The following is a 19,387-nucleotide window of genomic DNA, read 5'->3' on the forward strand; positions in this document are numbered from 1 at the left end:
TTTTAGGGCCACTAAAGTTACCGAAAAGAGTAAAAGTAAATCGAATTGTCGTTTACTGTCCAAATGACTAATAAACCGGTGAATTAAGATACGGGATGTTACATGTGCGCTTTATGAAAACTTATTTAACAAATGCCTTGCAAGACCTACACTCCCAACTTACACCGCCTAACTCATATCCATCGTCGCATATGCAAAAACAATGCATGACGACCATCTCCGTAAATCCCACAAATCAGAGTGCAGAGCTTCGTACATGCTACCACCCATTGGAGCGATAAGGCTTCCACTGCTTTGATTAGGGTCCAAAGATTGAGCCTCTACATCGATCATCCTGCTTTGCGTCCCGCAACATTCAAACTGGGTCGGTCATCACATGCCTCCCATGCATCACGCGCCAGTCACCATCATTCTTTAGCCTCCCTATGCATGGTCGAACCCGACCCAAATTATCAGAGACATGTTGACCTGGGAGGCAGGCCTCGAAACATCAGAGGCCATTTACTTCCCATGTCAGGGAAGCACGGGAACACCGCCACTTGATATTTGGGAGAACTCCAGTTGTGAACAAACAAAGTTGACTATGGATTGCAGTAAGAAGGCAAAAAAGAGGCTGAGAGGGGAGGTCTGGTTGGTGTCAGTGCCGATTGCCATTGATGGAGTCCCCAGTCATGGTGGCTAGGGTTTTGGAGAAATCGAAGGAGGTTCATTGGCATCCGATACTAGCATTCAAAATAATTTTTAAATGGGGAATTCTTTTTTGTCAAAGTATGACTTGTCTCAATTTTATTTTAGTTATACGCCTGAGCAATTTTCATTTTATAATACTATGAGTCTATGATTATAAAAGGAGAGTGAAATTTGCAATTCCCTTTTTTCATTCCACACCCCCTCCTTAGTTTTTATCTCTAAACGTTATGGTCACAACCTCCTAATGGCATGATGAAACTCAGTGTCGTCGGGTTTCATCTCAGGCGACAACATAGTAGGAAAATTGTAATTTTGGTAATTATGCTTCGTTGTAATAGAGTTATCTTTCTGGTATGTCACCGCTATGTCAAAGCAAATGGAGTAGCCGGCCATGCACTATTTGCTAATTGGTGTTTGTTTGAATGCATGTATTTGGTAGAGACTCCTGATATCATTTCGAGACGTACCCTAAATACTTATTGTAATCGGGGATTTACGCTCAATGTCCCCCTTGTATTCGACAGTTTCATTAATTAAGGTTTGAGGGCAGCTGCACCAGGCCTTTACTCAAAGAAAAAAAGAATATTTAAAAACTCAGATGAGAGTGTAGATTGTAATATAGAGAGTTAATTTCAATGTCTTTATAAAAGTACATGTAGGATTAGCATAAAAACAAATGAAAAGAGGAGAAGTTTGCAAACAATTATTGACGGTATAAATTAGTTCAATGAAGCCCAGCTGCACCAGGCCTTTACTCAAAGAAAAAAAAGAATATTTAAAAACTCAGATGAGAGTGTAGATTGTAATATAGAGAGTTAATTTCAATGTCTTTATAAAAGTACATGTAGGATTAGCATAAAAACAAATGAAAAGAGGAGAAGTTTGCAAACAATTATTGACGGTATAAATTAGTTCAATGAAGCTAGCTAGTACAAACCTTAGGAAATTCAATCCAATCATTTGGGTTGAAATGCATTGTTAAAAGAATTGAAAAAATGAATTTGTGTTTGTTTGTTGGGAGAGGATTCAGTGCACCAACGTGCACTTGCACCGACATAAATGGATGGTTAGATTATATTAAATACACTCGTAGGTTATCAATAAAAATATTAATTATAAATATCAAGAATTGAGATCATCTAATAAGTGGTAGGTCATTTACACCGTCGGTAAATAAAACAATTTCTATTGTTTGGAAACCCGAACCACCATCCCTATCACGAAAGCAACATTTGATGAGAATCGATGTTTATGATTAGTTGTTTACAGATTACGACAACTGAACATACTGTTTTTTCAACTTTCCATGAATTTGAAATTTGTTGGAAAATGATTGGCTCCTTTGCATGGTGCTTCAGTGTTTATCTCAATGATGTCAATTCGAGTATTATTAATATGCATTCTATCTTATATCGTTTTGAACTAACCTGGTCTAGATATCTATGCTCATCTAATGATATATTATTGATCTGTATAGACAGATATGAATTGTGATGAACGGGTGAAATTTATGAACGTAAATGGGTAGTTTTTGTAGTTTTAGTGGGAGTGAGTAATTGTGTATTTTAAATAGTAGGAAATCGATCGATAATACCAAACACTAAAGCAGGTGTATCATATGCATAAAAAACAGATTAATTAACATTGTATAGTTAATTTAACTAAGTGGCTTGGAAATGGTTAATTAGTGGACCAGAGAAATAAAGGATGGACAAAATTGGAAATAATAATAACAATTAAAAAAGAAAAGAAAGAACAAAATAGAGTATGATCAATTATCATTTTCCATTATAATTAGTCATGTGAGAAGGAAATTTGAACTCAAATGGGTGTAGAGTCTAAACGAAATGGTATTGGATCCAAACTGTTTAAAAGATATTGACGCGAACCAAAAAGTACCGACTCCAATTTAACAACTCATTTGTCACCAAAGATATTAGCACTGTTGAAAATTTGGCATAGAGTTTGACAACTACACTGGAATGCACCTTCTACAAGTCTCTAACTACAGTCGGGGTAGCGTTTGAACTTTGAAGCTGACATGGGAAAAGGATACACGGTGAGGGTAAAATTATTAGAGAGGAAACATCTCACATTAAAAAGTGACAAATAAATATATAACTTATAAGTAGCTGACTCACACCTAATTGTATCGATGTTTTTTGTGATTAAAATCTAATAGTTAATGAGTGATTAAGTTATGACAATATCGGTACAATATTGAGCAACGGGCCACACTTGTCATTATTTAATAAAAATTACCAAAGACTAAGTAGGATGAGCAATAGGAGTCAAATGTGGCACGATATGTAAAGTCAGAGAGGACTTGTAAGCAACTTCGACATGGAGTTATGTATGCTGTGGTGATGGAGGGCTAGCTTCGTGAAACCCTTGCCGCATCCGCGGCATTGTAGCCGCTTTTGAGAGCCAAGACTCGTCGAATCAGGCATAGTTGGTTCATTTCCACGGTGTTCGAGAGACCAAATTCGCTTGATCAATAATTAGCTACAAGTTAATTTAGTGATGTTCGTATGTCGTCATACTTTGAATTTTGTTTTTCTATTTTTCAATACAAGTTAAGAAAAACAGAACGTTTTTGGGTACTTGAGGTGATATGCATGAATACGTAGTCGGAAAAACAAAGCCTTGCACGAAAGCAACGTAAGACTAGAAGACATTGGTTTGGCGAAGATCGACATTGACACTACCTACCACTACCATACCACATCCTTTGCTGTATTACACTAACTAGAGCATGCACGTCACGTCTTACACCTTCCTGCGTACTATACACGTTTATAAACAATGCCCGCTAACAATTATTGAAGGAAACCTTTTGCTAGCTACTAACTAACAATTTCATTAATCATCTTCAATAATTTAACTAATCCAAAAAAAGAATCTTAACACTAATGGTTGACACCTAGCAACCCTAATAAATTGGAAACTAGTTTAATTCGCTGGTGGGGGGGGGGGGGGGGGGGGGGGGGGAGATATAACCAAAGTCGGAGTTATGCATTGAATCAAAAAAAAAAAAAAATAGTCGGAGTTATGCATCTAATATCCTTGGCCGTAGCCCAGGTAGCTAGCTCTAGCTAAGAGCAACTCCAACAGATTCTGTATAATTTCTGTATTATATGGAAGCAAAAGTCAAAGTTATAGCTTCTTTTTCTTCTCCAACTCCAACTCCAACAGATTCCCTATTTTACAGCAATCTCTAAAATCTCCATAATTCTTCCTTAAATTTTAGAGATTGTTGTAAATTTAAGAATTTGGTTTTCTCTTTCCTCACTATCTCTAAAATTGGGATAGTTATAGGGAATCTGTTGGAGCAAAAGAGACTTATTTTTTTTTTCTAAAATAGAGAATAATTAAAATATGTGGAAGTTGTTGGAGTTGCTCTGAGTACTTTTTATTTTGGGTAAACGTAAGTAGGTAACATCCATTGTATCAAACTGTAACTACCCGCCCCGATTCATTTTAGCTAGTTCATTATTTAGCTCTATAAATTTTTACGGAAAATATTTAGCTACACCGTTCCCATTTATATTTTTAATTTATTTTTTCTACTCTATATGTGCAAGGTGGCACTCTTTGAATAGAAATGATGTGATTGCTTTATATGGGCGTCAATCAAATTTTATTTTGTTGAGAAACTTGTGTGCTAGGGGATTCCAAAAGGCATTAACATTGCTTTATTATGAAGGCAAGTGATGTGTAAGAATGATCCAAGACTTAATTGGTCTTTACAGGTCAATTAACAGCAAAACAACAAGAATTCTACAGCTGTGATATGGTGTAGTAGGAATGGAACCTCTTTAAGATCTAGCTACGTAGCTTCTCATATATACCCATGTTGATCGAAGAAGAAGATATTTATCTTTCCCAATTGCCATCATGGATGGCCATGCAATTTGCAATTCGATAAAATCTGGACGTCATCAATTATCATCCTTATTAGCTGTCTTTGGTCCCAGACTCCCTCATATACACCCAAGCCAAGTCAACCCAAATCTCGTCCTGCAAACGCATGCATATTTCCCATTTTCCCAACCACTTCAAAGCCACCAGTACTACTACTACTACTGCTACAGCTGCCTAGTTCCTTCTCCTTTCCACCACTATATATACCCTCGCCATTTCCATGCATATCATCGAACACTTCCCTCTTCTGCCTTCCCATTTCAGTATCTGACCGAAACACCATGGTTAAGATATATGCTGTAGTTTTGGTTATGTTCTTCAACATCTTGGTGGCCTCATCGGCTGGTAACTTCAACCAAGATTTTGATATAACATGGGGCGATGGGCGCGCCAAAATACTCAATAATGCGCAGCTACTCACGCTGTCCCTTGACAAGACTTCCGGGTCGGGGTTCAAGTCCAGGAATCAGTACCTGTTTGGAAAAATTGATATGCAGATTAAGCTCGTGCCTGGTAACTCCGCCGGTACCGTTACAGCTTACTATGTGAGTATACTCATTAAAGGACCTCGATCTCTCTTTATGTCCATTTAAAGATTTGAACTACAGTCTGACAATATAATATGTCTTTAGTACTCTTTACGTATATATCAAGAGCCTGTGTTACTTCGGGCATGTCTTTATGTTTCTGTGAATTATTTCAGCTATCTTCGTTGGGGTCGACTCATGATGAAATAGACTTCGAGTTTCTTGGCAACCTAAGCGGAGATCCTTATATTCTACACACAAATGTTTTCACACAAGGCAAGGGAAATAGAGAGCAGCAATTTTATCTTTGGTTCGATCCCACCAAAGACTTCCACACCTACTCCGTCTTGTGGAACCCTCAAAGCATCATGTAAATATTATAACTCCATCTCTCATTCTCTCTACTTCACAGGTGGCTAATGTTTTATATTGTGACAGTGACGGTAAATAAATTATTCCGTGGCTACAATCCTAAATTTTGAAATTAATTAGTTGCATGTTAAGCAATAATTTGTGAAATAAATTATTAGACTGAACGTGTTACATTTTTTCCGGATGGATATGAACAATGTGCTATGTATTTCTAATATGCATCTATTATATATTTGTCATTAACCAGATTCTCTGTCGATGGCACACCTATTCGAGAGTTCAAGAATTTAGGATCGAGGGGAATCCCATTCCCAAAGAACCAAGCAATGTGGATCTACTCAAGCCTTTGGAACGCAGATGACTGGGCGACACGCGGTGGACTTGTGAAGACAGACTGGAGTAAAGCTCCATTCACAGCCTCGTACAGAAACTTTAACGCCCAAGCATGCATTTGGTCTTCTGGTTCTTCCTCTTGTTCTTCTTCTCCTTCTAGTTCTTCAAAAGAGGCATGGTTCACCCAATCATTGGATGCCACAGGGAAAGGAAGAATAAATTGGGTTCAAAAGAACTATATGATCTACAACTATTGCAAGGATACCAAGCGCTTCCCACAGGGACTTCCTCTTGAATGCACAGTAGTTAATTGATTTTCCTGCATGTTGTAATATCTCTATATATAATTAATCTGCTGTAAAATTAAAAGGACTGGCTAGGATTTGTTTTTTTATTTTATTTTATTGTGTATCTTGATGTTGCAACATGATTAATATATTAATAAATATCAACTTTTGGTACACAGATCAATAAAATGGGAAATTATACAGTACCTGCATGTATGTGATACACTCATTTACAGATCTGACAACAATTTGGTTGTCATTGTGGTAAATAGAGTTATTTTTTGGGTAATTTTAGTTCTATTAGAGGTAATTACTCCACCTACGATATTTTTACAAGTTTATGAACAAATTGTTGTCGATGTGGTAACTTGGTTCAATTATATGTAAATGTGTAAAACAAATGTGATAACTTTGTTGTCAATGTTGTAAATTTGGTTCAACTAAATTGTAATTTTGGTTCAATTAGATGTAAATGAGTGTATGATAAACATCCAAGTACTATAAACAACCCCCAATAAAATAGCTTCTCTTTTCGTATGAAATTAATTAGAATACAATTGGTAGAAAACGGACGAAGTATTCAATATGATGGATGGCCATGCATGCAATTTTAGAAAGCTTAGACATCATCATCTTCATTAGCTGTCTTTGGAATTTTGGATACCACCAAATCAGTGAGAAAACTAAGCCAAGTCATAAGTTAACAGATATCTTCTCATCCACTCGCATGCATAATCCCAACCACTTCAATACCACCGGCACTAGCTAGTACATCGATAATGCATGGCAGCTGATCTAATACTGACTTGTAAGATAGTGGAGAGCTTCTGAGTTTAATCAATTTGATCTAATCCTCCGGAGATTAAAATGAAACTTAGTTAATGTAGATACCTCTACTATCAAGCTACTTTGAGCGGCAAATACGTCGTCGGGAAGCCACCTTTCCGGCCTTGCAAGGTTGCCTTCACAAACATGCTTTCTAGACTAGAATACTGATTTCTACATCCCACATTTAAGAAAATGTAAAGGAGATGGCTTCCTTCACCTATAAAAGGAACTCTCCTCCCACTTAGAACAACATTCCATTACATCTTTTGTAATCCCCTTGGGCTGCAAGGCTCAACACACTAGTGTAACATTCAAGTGGACGTAGTTTCCCGCTAAGGCGGGAGACGAACCACTATACATATTGTGTCACTCTCTCTCTCTCTCTCTCTCTCTAAAGCTAACTAGAGACCCCTCGGATCTCTAACGTTAACAGTTAATCTTCTCTCAAATCCACATTTGACCATGATACTCTAAGTGATCGCATAAAAGAAAATAAAACAGTTTGGCCACATAATGAGCTATCATCGAGGTAGATTACTTCTTTTAATTGGCTTTTTGTAACAATTATTTGGGAGATTGATAATTATAGCTACGTTCCACCCTCAAACTCCGCCCTAGCAAACCCTAGCAGCCTTAGCTTACGTACACCATTCTTGATTCATTGTATAAATTCATGATCTGAATTATTATTTTTTTTCAGAAATTTTTTAAGAAAATTCTATAATGTATTTATATATAACTTACATACAGTGATTATTTCTAATATCTTTCTTTTAAACATTAGCTATGCAAGATATTAAGTAACTTAAAACTCATTCCATCATTTAACTGTTAATCAAATAATTGAATAAGATCTTTACTTTTAATTTTTAATCTTTTTGTTACACCTGAATTCTGAACATATCGCGGTCCTAATTCATTTCCTCGCCCTCTCACACCAGTCACTTAGGCTAATCTTAAAGACAATTATAGTCTACTATTTGACTTTACTTTATTGTCTCTCAAGTTCTTTTTACTTATACAGGGAAGGATTCAGACCGCTAACGTGCACTTGTACCAACATGAATGAATGGCTGGATAACATTAAATACACTTTTTGGTTATTAAAAAATTAGGGTGCAACTATTTCCATCCTACTAAATACTTTGTTCACCCTATAATCAAATTTTTTCTTTAAAATCTCAAAATTGTTCTTAAGTACAATTATCAAGGAAAATTTTATGGATAAATAAAACTTTACCCAACTGGGAATCATCTCAGCTTTCGATATCAACATAAAAAATAAAAAATTATCATCCCAGCTTCTTCATCGCTAGTCTACCAAACAATTTGTTAGACTAAATTTTCAAGATATAGCAACAAGTGAAAAGAGTTGTTGGTTAGTATTATTTTGTTCTACTTCATCTGACTCGTGTTTGATTCTATGTCACACTGTTACAGTAGTTGATGAAGGGAGAAGATAGAGGAGAAGAAAAAAAAATTATAGAGTAAAAATTAAAGAAACTAGAAGCCATGGGGTTGCAGCACGATGGTGTGCTTATTTCCTTTTTCTTTTTTCTTTTCCAGTTTTACATTTTCAATGGTGATAAATTTTTTTTCTTTTCTAAATTAATAAAATTATTTGAGGGTGAAATTGAAAGTTTCAGGATAAAAGTTTAATTGTGAACAAAGCATTTGGTAGGGTGGAAATAGCCTCACCCAAAAAATATTGACTATAAATATCAAAGGTTGAGATTATCTAATAAATGTTGGGTCACTTACACCGCTGATGCATAAAAGAATTTCCATAATTATACCACTAAATTTTTTTTTATTTTAGTTGAATTATCTAAAACTAATATTTAGAGCGCACTTTTCATCCGACACTACTATGATTAGAAAAGTATACTGCAGGATAAAGAAGAAAAGAAAAAAACAAACAAATGAAGATGGAAGATCGAGAAGGTCAAAAGGAGAACCATTATTTGACAGTAGAATAAGTAGTTCAATGAAGCTAGCAGAAACCTTATGTGTTCAAACAAATCAATTGTTTAAAATGCATTGTTAAAATAATTAATGGGGAAGTGATGAGGAACGATGTTTTTTCAGAAACCCGAACCACCAGCCTTACCACGAAATCAACATTTGATGAGGAACGATGTTTATGTTTAGTGGTTTACTTATTACGGCAACTGAACATAAAAAATTGTTGGGACAAATGATTGGCCGGCCCCTTTGCATGGTGCTTTAATATCTTAATGTTGTCAATTCGAGTACTATTAATATGGATTCTATCTTATCGTTTTGAACTAACCTGGTCTAGATATCTATGCTCATCCAATGATATATTATCGATCTGTATAGACAAATATGAATTATGTACCGGGGAAATTATGAACGTGGCTGGTATTTTCTGTAGTTTCAATTTAAAGCGAGTACTTATGTTTTCTCTATTTAACCTCCTGCATGTTATAGTAGAAGATCGCTTCATAATAAATTGATTAACGTTAACTCATATTGTCTGGCATGGAATGTGACACAACCACTGTTGAACAAAAAGAATTTCATTAAATGATGTAGCAATAACATATTAGTCATTTAGTTGTTACATAAGGCGGGTTGTAGGTGTCCGGTACACCTTTTAAAAGTCACAATTAGAGCTGAAGAAGAATAGAGTTGGGGTTGAAAGTGTCGGTGACCAAGTAGGAGGAGTTGTAGGAGCTGAAGGTATCTCAATATGCAGAGTACGTAGAAGCGGACTTGTACGCTTTCCAAAAACCTAGGTGGCAGCCTCGCTTGAGGATATGTCGTGGTGATGGAGGGCCAGCTTCGTGAAAGCTTGCAGACGTCCGTGGCGGGCGTTGTAGCCACTTTTGAGACTCAAGATCTCGGTGTTGGTCGCCCGGAAAAGAAAATTCTAACATTTTTAATAAACCAATATCAGAAATTTGTCACAAGTTAATATAATATTGATGCTCGAACGTAGTCATACTTTGATTTTTGTTTTAGTATTTTTTATTTAATACAAAGAAGAAGAAAAGAAGAGCAATTTGGTATTTGAGGACTGAGGTGATATGCATGCCTACGTACTGTATAAAAACAAAGGAATGTATCTGGTGCACGCCCCAAAGAACCAGCTCTGCACGTACGAAAGCAACGCAAGACTAGACGACTGCGGTTTGGCGAAACTGACATCGACACTAGCACACCATCCTTCGCTGTAATTCACAAACTAAAGCAACGTCACGTCCTAGACCTTCCTGCATACTATACACCTTCAAAAACAATGCCCGCCAACAATCATTGAAGGAAACCCTTTGGCTAGCCACCGAGTAACCATTTCATTAACCCCTATAATCATCTTCAGTATTTTAATCAATCCAAAAGAAGAATCTTAACACTGTTGGTTGTCACCTAGCAACTCCAATAAATTTGATCGAAACTAGTTTAATTCGCTGGTCACCTAGTATTATCATTTCACTAAAAAAGTGTCACATATTACACTATGATGTATTACTCTAATCGTTGCTTTAGAAAATATTCAATTCTTGAATGACTTAACAAGCTATGCATGTGTAATATTCATGGCTATAGTCCAGCAGTTCTGAACAAAAGAAAGATACGACCTAAATTCTACTTATTGTGAATTTATTGTAAATTTAGGTAACATGCATCCACTATGCATCAAACCCTAGCAACCCGCATCAATTCATTTTTGTTTATCATTTACCTCAATATTATACAATTTTAGAGATAATATATATTTTGTAGGTACAATTCTTGTACATGTCGTATTGGCATTCCCATACAAAGTTCAAAGACTCTTTACTGATCTCGGAGAATCAGGTAAATGCATTTGCATAAGCATGGGATTGCAACATCTGTTGCAATCCCCGAGTCAGCAGTCAGTTTTATGTGGAGTCCGATTTTGGAAAGTAGGTTTTTGGTTTTATGTATTTACGTTTTTAAAGAGTCTTCTGATTGTTAAAATCGTAGTATTGATGTCCTACGGTTTTTAGGACGTGTCTATTCCTAATTGATTTCCCTTAAGATTTGTTGGAGTTCATATAAGGGAAGTTTCTTTCCTAATTAAAGTAGAATTAGGGTAGAGTTGGTTGCCGTCAGTTTATCATATATTGAGTAACACACATGGTCAGAGGGAGGTAACCAGGGACGCAAGAATATTGATATAGTCTTGCATGTTTTCTTGAGATTGAGTCATCACAAGGAATAGAAACACTTGGTCCATGTATAAGTGTTATTGATTGAGTCTTCATATGCATAAAAGCTCTCTTAAGATCAGTAGAGAGACGGTGAATAAAGAAGAGTGAGATTTCGTGATCATTCAAGTGAAGGAGTTCTTGAAGGAAGACAAACTTCGTGATTAGCTTTTGTCTAAACATTGTAGCCGAGCTAGTGCTATTCAAGTTTGTAAAAGAACATATCATTTTTAATACGATGATCTTTATTTTGGGTTCTCAAGAGTAAGAACCCCGCAGTGTTTTTAATCTCATATTTGAGGTTTTCACTGCGTAACCAAATTCCGGTGTTCTATTTGTTATTTTGGTTTCTGCTGCCCAGTAGGGATTGATCAGTGCACTGCAATCCCCATTTTCCAGAAAACACATTCTGTCCTTGTATTTTCATATTTGTCTAGGCCATCCCATTCAAAATTTTAACTGTCTTGGCTTGGTGGCAGTCTATGAAAAGACGTGATGGGATAAGTCCAAGGAGCTTAACATTGCTTTCTTGTGAGGGCAAGTGATGATTTAGAGTGATCCAAGACTTAATTGATGTTAGAACAGCGAACCAAAAAGGATTCTACAGCTGTGAAGTAGGGTGTATTAGGAATGGAAGGTCTCCAAGGCTTTAGCTACGTAGCTTCTGATATATACCTCGATCATGGCCGACTTAATCGAAGAAGAAGATACCATCTTTCCCAATTGCCATCATGGATGGCCATGCCATTTGCAATTCGATGAAATTTTGACGTCATCAATTATCATCCTTATTAGTCATTTCAGTTAAAATTTTGAAAATGAAGCTGGGACTGCATTGTCTTTTTACTTCTTGCTCTAGCCTTCGGTTCAAGTAGTGCATGGTGGATAAACTAGCCTGGAAAAAAGAAATTTATATACATCGTCAACAATATGAACAACGGAGAAAGGTTTTTCATTGTCAATCTAAAAATTATGATCTTGGTGTTCGTGATAGGAGCATTTTTATGCGACGTTTTAATAATTATTTCCTCATATTTTTCTTAGTTATTTCATTTACTTAATCATTTTTAATTTAGTTTCTATTTTCTAGGTACATTGGAATAAATGACAAGGAAATGAGCTTAAAGACACATGAAGGATGTGAGACATTGGAGATGACAAAGGCATGGCACAAGGGATGCAGAAATGAGCTGAAATGAAGAAATGGAGTTTTCCTGGTCCGACTAGGAATCCCAGTCAACGCAGGAATCCTGATGAGGCTAGGAAACCTGAAGGCATTAGGAGACCACATGGCTTGAAGATGACGTTGGAGATATTTTGGGAGATTAAATCTGATTTTGCCATGGGAAATGATGGAGATAATGTGAAAATCAAGGAGAGAATCAAAGAGATTACGTTGAGAATATCTTGGGAGAGTTTCAAGGGATTGTGCAACAAGAAAAGGCTCAAAACAAGTCCAGATTCGTTCCTCAATTCCCTCAAGATATGTTGGCCGAAATTAAGGAATTAAAATCTGCAGTATTAATGTGAAAATCAAGAGAAAATCAAGGGGAGGACATTAAGGATAAAGCCATGGAGAGATTTAAGGGAGAAAAGGTCCAAAATGCGTCCAGATACATTGTCTAGGTTCATACCTAGATATTTGGCCGAAATTTATGAATAAAATCAGAAATAATCCTTAAAAATTTGGCAACAATATATTAGGGATTTATTTTGGACCTTTTTGATTGGTTGGATGACACAACAGAGTTGACGTGGCGCTACGTGATTGGTCGAAGCTGTGTGGCATTATCAGATTAATTCCTTGGGAAATTAAAAGAAGGATCATGAAGCTTGGCCGTCCCCCTATATAAACCCCCCTATGCTTGACGTTTCAACACACACTTTCATTCAGAAAATCCTCCATAACATCATAAGCTCTCCCTCCCTCTCCATTCTCTAGTTGCAAAGTTCTGCGTCTTCAAGCAAGGAGAGGAAGAAGAAGGAGGAGCCGTGAAGATCTACCTCCATCATCCACCTTGAAGACTTGCTTCCAAGATTCAAGATCCAACCATCAAGCTCTCCATCTCCATCTCCATCTCCACTCACGGTGTAATTCATTCTTTTTCCTTGTAATATTTTGATTTCCTTGTTTGATTTCATAGGAATTTGTTTCTAGTTAACAATAACGTTTAGGGCAAAGTTTAAGCCCAATTTCTATGTTTAAATAAAGTTTTCGCATTCTATGATTGTGATTCTAATTTGCTTATTTGATTACATGGAATTGGTTTTGATCTTTGTTTCTTACGTTTCATTCTTGTACATGTGTTTTTATATTTTCTTTCTTTTATTTATTTTAATTTTCAAAATCCTAATCTTAAACCCCCCCCCCCCTTTTATTTCGTTAATTGTATTTGTTTTATTTTTGTAAATAATACTTTTTTACTTTTTATTAATTATTTACTTGTTTTTGCAATTACATGTGTACCCTCAATCCCCGGCTAGAACGATCCCTACTTATTCTATACTGACAACTACATTTTGCAGGGTTAAATTGCGCGCTACTTTTAGCGCTATCAGTTCGCAGTCTTGCTGTCAATGAGGAGTTGAAATTCCACTTCCGGATCAACTTTTGGGGCCGCACACTTTTTTTCTGCTCTTTGTGGTATTCAAACGCGCATGCAGAATTTTATTTTAGATTTTCGTAATTCATTGTTCACATTCCAACGTATCAAACGGAAATTTTTGTTCTCACTCACGTATGTTGAATAAATGTCAAGGTTCTAAAAATCGGGCTAGGCGGCCGCCTAGGCGCTGGGCGCCTCCATACCGTTAGGATTTTAGGCTAATCGATCGAGCTGGATGCTGGGTTGAAAGTCGGCCGCCTAGCCCGACTAGGCGGGTCATCCTGGGTGCCGTGCGATTAGGCGTTACTGCCTTTTTTTTTTTTTTTTTTCTCAAACTCAAATGGGGTAAAACACCGATCGAACTCAAAGTCTCAAACAGTCCAAGTCGAAACCTAAACTCTGTCGCCGTCTCTCCTCTCTCTCTATCTCTCTCTCTCTCTTCGGCACAGCCTCTCTCCCTCTCTCCGGCAAAGCCGCACAACCTCTCTCCTTGAGGACCTTGACTGACACTCTCTCTCTCTCTCATGAATTTCTGGGTTGAAATCGTTGAATTGCAGAATTGGTAAGTTGAATTTCTGGGTTTAAACAGAGACAACAGGTCTTCGAACGCATTCACCAAATCACCATTCACCTTGGCCCTTGGGCGTGTTATATTTGTGGACTGTAGAAGAAGATGAGAGAAAATAGATGAGGAATAAGATAGATGATGAGGAAGAAGACAGATGAGGATTGAGGAAGATGAGTCCACGTGATAGATTCTTTTTTTTTTTTTTATTGAAGAGTCTACGTGATAGATGAGGAAGATAAGTGGTTTGGGTTTTTTTTTTTTTTTTTTTGTTCTTTTCTCTTTGAGAAAGAAGTGGTGTAGACGTGTAGTGATTGGCAAATGGCAACTATCATTATCATTTATCAATTAACCTTTTTTTTTTTTTTGAGAAAATCATTATCAATTAATATATTAGAATAAGTTATGCATTATTAATAAGCATGCATAATATTAGGTAATTAATAATTCATTATTTATTAATTTTATGTCATAAAATAATTATAAAAAAATTTAAAAATAAAAACCGCCTAGTCCCCGGATCACCGCCCGACTAGCGCCTAGCGTTTTTTAGAACCTTGATAAATGTACGGTTCATTTCCATCACATTAAACGGTATTCTAAATCAATAAAGTCATAAAAGTAATAGTCAAGAACTTATCATGGAAAAAAAAAGGAAGTGAATAATAATAAGGATATAGTTCTCTTTTTTTTTTGGTCTGAATAATAAGGATATAGTTCAAAATTGTTGTAAATATAATAAATATGTGGCTGTCCAAGTAAATTCTCATATTTCATGTCCTTAGGATGTATACTTAACTCCTATATAAAGGGGTCCATGAGAATGAATAAGACACACACATCTACATTTCCTCCGTACTATCTCTCTATATTCTCTGATTCCTACCAACGTAAGTTTCTAGTTTATAACACGTTATCAGCACGCATTTGCTCTTAGTTTTTTTCTTCTTCTTTGAACTCTATGATGATCCGCAAGTCTTATGGTGCAACATAGTTGCTTATACCAAGGCAAATGATCTATGAGTTTCTTTTTTTCTCTATAGATGAATATCAATTTTATTTATGCGATCATATAATGGTTGAATGTATAGTTGTTGAAAACTTATTTTTCATATACTACAATGAGAACTACATGTTCCATTTGTCAAGACTCAAGTCCACTGACCGAGTAGTCTTGGAACCTATGGTTCTATAGACATCACACGAATATTTTTCTCGTATTTTCCTTATGGGATTCATTGGTCAGATTTATGAACGCTTCGAAACTCTATTCCATATATTTTTGACAAAATTGACATGCTTTTAATTTAGTTACCGTGTATGGAATACTATGGCTATAAAGGGATCGGAGGATCAAATCCTCCTCTATACACGTATGGTAATTAATAAGACCAAATTCATTATATATGATAGACGACGAACTATATTACCTCCTATATTAAACATGTTCCATTTTTCTCACCATGTTGGTTAACTATATGTGGCTGTAATCTAAAAAAAGATTAAAACCCTAGAGAGAGAGCGGCGGAGAGCTTTTCGTTCTGTGACGGACTCCTTCTGCAAATTTGCGCTCGTTTGGCGGTGCGCGATGTCGAGTGGGCCTCCGGGCTCTGCTGGCTTCTTTGTGCTGTTGCCGGACAGGTGATCTAAGGGCGGGCTCTAAGGCGGCAGTTCTGTTGGATGGCGTGCTTGAAGTTTTGGCAGATTTTGCCTCGGCTGCAGGTGCGGCATCTCTGTGTTCGTGGTGGTGTGGCTCTAGGTGAACTGCATCGATCTGGTTTCTGCGTAATCTCAGGGCGTGGCATCTCGGGTTTGCTTGGTTTTCAAGCGTCTGGGGTTCACGGTGGTCAGAATTGATGTGACGGGGCTTCGGGTAGCAGCGGTGACGGCGGCGCCAGACGAGATGGTGAGGGGCGGCGGCACGTGCAGAAGATGACGACTTGGGCTAGTTTGGTTTGGTTTGCTATGGCTTGGATGATGCTGTCCTTGGGCTGTTCCCTTTTGGGCATGATTAAATTGGGCCTGGTTGATTTAGGCTTGCATTATGTTAGTAGCTTAGTTTACTTCCAATTATTCCCTAAGTTTTTTAGGGACCAATGCACTTTTTGTGCTTCTAGCGGATCTTCTGGAGTAGTACCGAAGGAAGATTCATGCAATTTCGAATGTATTTAATGTCAAATGAGTGCCCTAGTTTCTATGTACCACTATGTGTACTAGTACAACGTCTTGGCTGCCTCTAATTGGTAGCAGGAGGGTATGTAATGGTCATTCTGGCTTGTGATCAATATAGTGGCTTTTTGCCTTGATTCAAAAAAATATTACCTCCTATAGATGGATGAAATATACACTTTGCACGTAATTGGTAAATTATCTAACAAAAAAAAAACAAGGGAAAAAAATTAAAACAACATGATTTTACCAACCTGTGGCTTCCAATTGTTACTATGTCATTCCAGCTAGCTTATGGGAAGCATGCAGGGATAAATGAACTGAGAACAACTTGACCCGTAACGCGTGTCACTAATGTGGTCTAAAAATACATGTCCCACATGTTCTATCACTATCCTGATTGAAACAAGTGTCTAGAGACTTCTGACCTTGAGATGATTTGATTGGGCCAAAGTAGCTAGCTAGGTTTGTTCTCGGTTGCTATACTCGTAACCATTCAACAGGACATGAAATTCATATGGTAGATTTGTTGCTATACTCGTAACCATTCAACAGGACATGAAATTCATATGGTAGATTTGATGACAGATTGGAATTCCCAATCTGCAAATTATTCAATTGGAAACTAAAAACAAAAAGAAAATCAAATATTCACTCAAAAACTAGCTAAGGAAGACTCGTAATCTAACTAGCATGATGAGAGGTCATGAATTCAAAAAATTTAGTTAATATAGATGTACAAGCTCTAATGTGGTCCAAAAAGTTTCATTGTAATGTTGGTCCAAGTGCAAGTCAGTGCTCTGAATCTTCCCTTCAATTATTATGACTCATATTAAACTATGTCATAGCTTAATTAATAATCAACGTACTTTACTTGAAAGTTAGCTAACGTGGACATAATACGGGACGTTAAACACGTACAAACTCTATTAAATCCCCACATTCAATGAAAGTGACCTAACTTTGGTGTTCACTTCCTCTGGTGGTGGACAAAGTACTAATATTACCCTGCAAATGTTTGGAAGGTAAATCTCTTGGTTTATTAGGTTTGTTATTGTTCAATTAAAGCTAATTATTATGTGGAAAATGAGACACCTTCTCGAAAGAAAATTTATCTGTCTTCAACATGATGGATTGGGATTCAACTCTATGAACGCTTACTATCTACATATAATTTCAACTTGTATCTTATTTCATTTAGTATCACTAAATGATCAAGAAGATGTGGTCTTTGATCTCCAGGAGCTACTGGCCTTCATTATAGCAAGCATGCCTGCGTCGCTTCATCTTTTCGTCGAGTTGGAAATCGGATATATATCTCAGCATGCCTTGATTTAGTGATCAAAGTAGATAAAGTGGATACCAAAACAGAACAGAGCGTAAGGGATCGACACAATACATATATTGCCCTTAGGTCCAGAATACACTCAAGTTTTTCAAATGACCATATTATTTTGATATGAATGTACTGAAATTCTGTTCAAATTGGAGGACCTAGGAACCTGTTGCTCAGGTCCGAGATATTCACAAATGATGTCTTGACTCTTGAGGGGAGATAGCACCATGAAATCTGTCAATTAAAACTTGTGAGTCTCCTTCAACTTTCAGACTTGTAAAACCATGGATGACAGTAGCATGAAAACTAACTCTCAAGGCTAACGCCTCAGAAGTTAAAACATCATTAATGTTGAAGGATGTTGTAATCTAATGTGCCTCTTCAAACTAGGGTTTATTTTCTAGAGTTGTAATAGGAGAAGGTTCTAGATTTCCTAATTATATTCAGATTCTATTACCTTATATGTACCTTGTAATCCCCTATATAAAGGGCTCCTATTATCAATAATACAACACTAAATTTCTCTCAAATCATATTCTCCTACAACACGTTATCAACACGAGCCCTAACCCTAGCCCTAAAAACCAAAACCCTAAAACTCTCCTCGCCAAAAATCTGCCTCAAACCCTAACCACAAACTGCCGCAAGTTCCTAGCCCTAGCTAGCCATACAGGGTGCTGCCCCTGTAGCCCCTGCGCACCCGTGTGCTGCCGCCGCTGCTTGCTGCTGCTGCAGTTTCCTACTACTACTGCTGCTATTTTCTGCCGCTGTTGTTGCTGCTGATTTGCTGCTGTTGCTGTTGCTGTTTTGCTGCTGCCCTATTGCCGCCGCATCAATACGTGTGTGTTCTCAAGCCCCGAATCAACAAGTAAGTCTTTAAGATTAAGGTTCCTGCTTTCTTATCTTTTAAATTTCTTTATTTTATTCGGGGATTTGCAGCCTCTTTTCTCTTCCATCCCACCTTTCTATAACGTGGGTTCGATTATTTAATAAGCGGAATTGTGGGGATTCACGCTATATACGAACTAAGAACGTTCGTGATCGTAGGACTAGAGCGTCCTAAAGCATCGATCTTTGACCATATTAAACATCATTGTTTCGGTCTAATCCAAATAAACTTGGAAATTGATTTCTTGGTAGCATAGCTCGGAAATCTTATTATTAGTGATTGTGGAAGTTTTTACTCCGATACTAATCTTTTTCTTCTTCTTATTTTCAGGATGTCGAATGAACCAAGACTCGACTTTCCCATGCTTGACTCAACGGGTTCGGAATACCATAGCTGGGTGACCGACGTTGAGAACCACCTCACTTCTTTGGGAATATTACCCATAATCCGGCCACCAAATCCGGAACTCGTTTTCGAGCCTACAGCCACTAAGCATGCTCGAGCAGTCATCCTGATGCGACGACACATGGATAAATCAGTTCGTTTGGAGTACATGTCAATCAGAGATGCAAGAGAATTATGGGTAGCGCTAGAAGAGCGTTTTGGCAATGTCCAAGATTCCCTCCTCCCTGATTTGAAGGTATGGAGCAATCTGCTTGTTG

At 37.1% G+C, this 19,387-nt stretch overlaps 1 protein-coding gene across 1 annotated transcript; it reads left to right on the forward strand.

Moving 5' to 3' along the window:
* Positions 1-4,715: 4,715 nt before the first annotated feature.
* On the forward strand, positions 4,716-6,307 carry LOC133711965 (probable xyloglucan endotransglucosylase/hydrolase protein 23). Its single transcript, XM_062138039.1, has 3 exons — positions 4,716-5,159; positions 5,318-5,511; positions 5,761-6,307. Exons 1-3 carry the CDS (start codon positions 4,896-4,898, stop codon positions 6,158-6,160), a joined length of 858 nt encoding a protein of 285 aa, XP_061994023.1. The 5' UTR covers positions 4,716-4,895; the 3' UTR covers positions 6,161-6,307.
* Positions 6,308-19,387: the final 13,080 nt, after the last annotated feature.

The sequence above is a fragment of the Rosa rugosa genome, chromosome 5, assembly GCF_958449725.1.
Source record: "Rosa rugosa chromosome 5, drRosRugo1.1, whole genome shotgun sequence".
Lineage (NCBI taxonomy): Eukaryota > Viridiplantae > Streptophyta > Magnoliopsida > Rosales > Rosaceae > Rosa > Rosa rugosa.

Coding starts and splice junctions, on each gene's coding strand:
- LOC133711965 (XM_062138039.1), top strand. CDS start 4,896: ATGGTTAAGATATATGCTGTAGTTTTGGTTATGTTCTTCAACATCTTG. Junction 5,160..5,317: donor GTACCGTTACAGCTTACTAT/GTGAGTATACTC, acceptor GAATTATTTCAG/CTATCTTCGTTGGGGTCGAC. Junction 5,512..5,760: donor TGGAACCCTCAAAGCATCAT/GTAAATATTATA, acceptor GTCATTAACCAG/ATTCTCTGTCGATGGCACAC.